At 35.1% G+C, this 1194-nt stretch overlaps 1 protein-coding gene across 1 annotated transcript in view; it reads left to right on the top strand.

Moving 5' to 3' along the window:
- Positions 1–1194, top strand: part of LOC18040594 (protein disulfide-isomerase) — a 4393-nt gene that overhangs the window by 990 nt on the left and 2209 nt on the right. The window contains 4 exon segments of the mRNA XM_006434155.2: positions 1–97; positions 190–378; positions 499–624; positions 1153–1194. The exon segment at positions 1–97 is cut by the window's left edge and continues 100 nt beyond it; the exon segment at positions 1153–1194 is cut by the window's right edge and continues 46 nt beyond it. Of these exon segments, the coding sequence (XP_006434218.2) occupies positions 1–97; positions 190–378; positions 499–624; positions 1153–1194 (454 nt within the window).

Here is a 1194-nt window from a genome sequence, read left to right as displayed (position 1 = left end):
CGTTGAATATTTGAAGAAACAAAGTGGTCCTGCTTCTGCTGAAATTAAGTCGGCGGAAGATGCTAGTAGTTTCATCGGTGAGAAGAAAGTGGTCATTGTAAGTTCTGCATGAATAAATTTGTTGGTTGTTGTTTCTTTGCTTCAAGTAGTTTCCAGTTTCATTGTTAATATTTATGCATATGCTTGTAGATTGGTGTGTTTCCAAATTTCTCTGGAGAGGAGTTTGAGAACTACACGGCTCTTGCTGAGAAATTGCGTTCTGATTATGAGTTTGGTCACACTCAAAATGCCAAGCTCCTTCCACGTGGGGAGTCATCAGTGACTGGGCCAGTAGTTAGATTGCTCAAGCCTTTTGATGAACTCTTTGTTGACTTTAAGGTATAGTAGAAAATAACTTTTAGATTGTATTCTGTAGTATTAATTTGGATGGAAATATGTGTTAAATTGTTTTGATTTCTATGCAAAATCAGTTATTTTACTGAATTTACATGCTTGCAGGACTTTAAAGTGGATGCTCTTGAGAAGTTTGTTGAAGAATCAAGCATTCCTATAGTGACTGTCTTTAACAGTGATGCAAACAATCACCCATTTGTCATCAAATTCTTTAACAGTCCCAATGCAAAGGTAAATAGCAAAATCTCAAGTTGTCTTTATTTATTATTTAGATTCTCTATACAATAATAGAAAGCAACCCACTTATTTGCTCTGATGGGGTAGTGTTGGAGGTTTAAGATTTGAATGATTATGTGCAATCTTAAATCTTTTTGTTCAAAATTTTCTCATTATTTTGGAAGATGTAGAAATTAATGGATTAGGTCAGACCGTGTTTCTATATCTGGGAATGTGGAGCACTGTTGCTAATAACTTATTATTTTCTATTCTGTATTTTGGGGAATGCTGCAATAAATTTCATTGAGAAGAAGATGTGTTCAAATAAATTATCTGTACCTCATTACTGAAAAATGAATTCTTGGCAGGCAACAACTCATGCTTCTTAATTAGAAGCAAATTGCTAGTTGATCATCCCCTCCCCCCCCCCCCCCCTCCCTTTCAAATTGTAGTATGTTGGGGAAATTATCTATTAAAAAGTTGTTATCAAAAAAGCATTTTTAAATGGATCATTTTCTAAGCTTTTTGAACTGGTACGTGCAGGCTATGTTGTTTATGAACTTCAGCAGCGAAGGAACTGAACCT

The sequence above is a fragment of the Citrus clementina genome, unplaced genomic scaffold (genome assembly GCF_000493195.1).
Source record: "Citrus clementina cultivar Clemenules unplaced genomic scaffold, Citrus_clementina_v1.0 scaffold_5, whole genome shotgun sequence".
Taxonomy (NCBI): domain Eukaryota; kingdom Viridiplantae; phylum Streptophyta; class Magnoliopsida; order Sapindales; family Rutaceae; genus Citrus; species Citrus x clementina.
The sequence above is the reverse complement of the archived record's forward strand: the minus strand, read 5'-3'. Positions and strand labels throughout refer to the sequence as shown.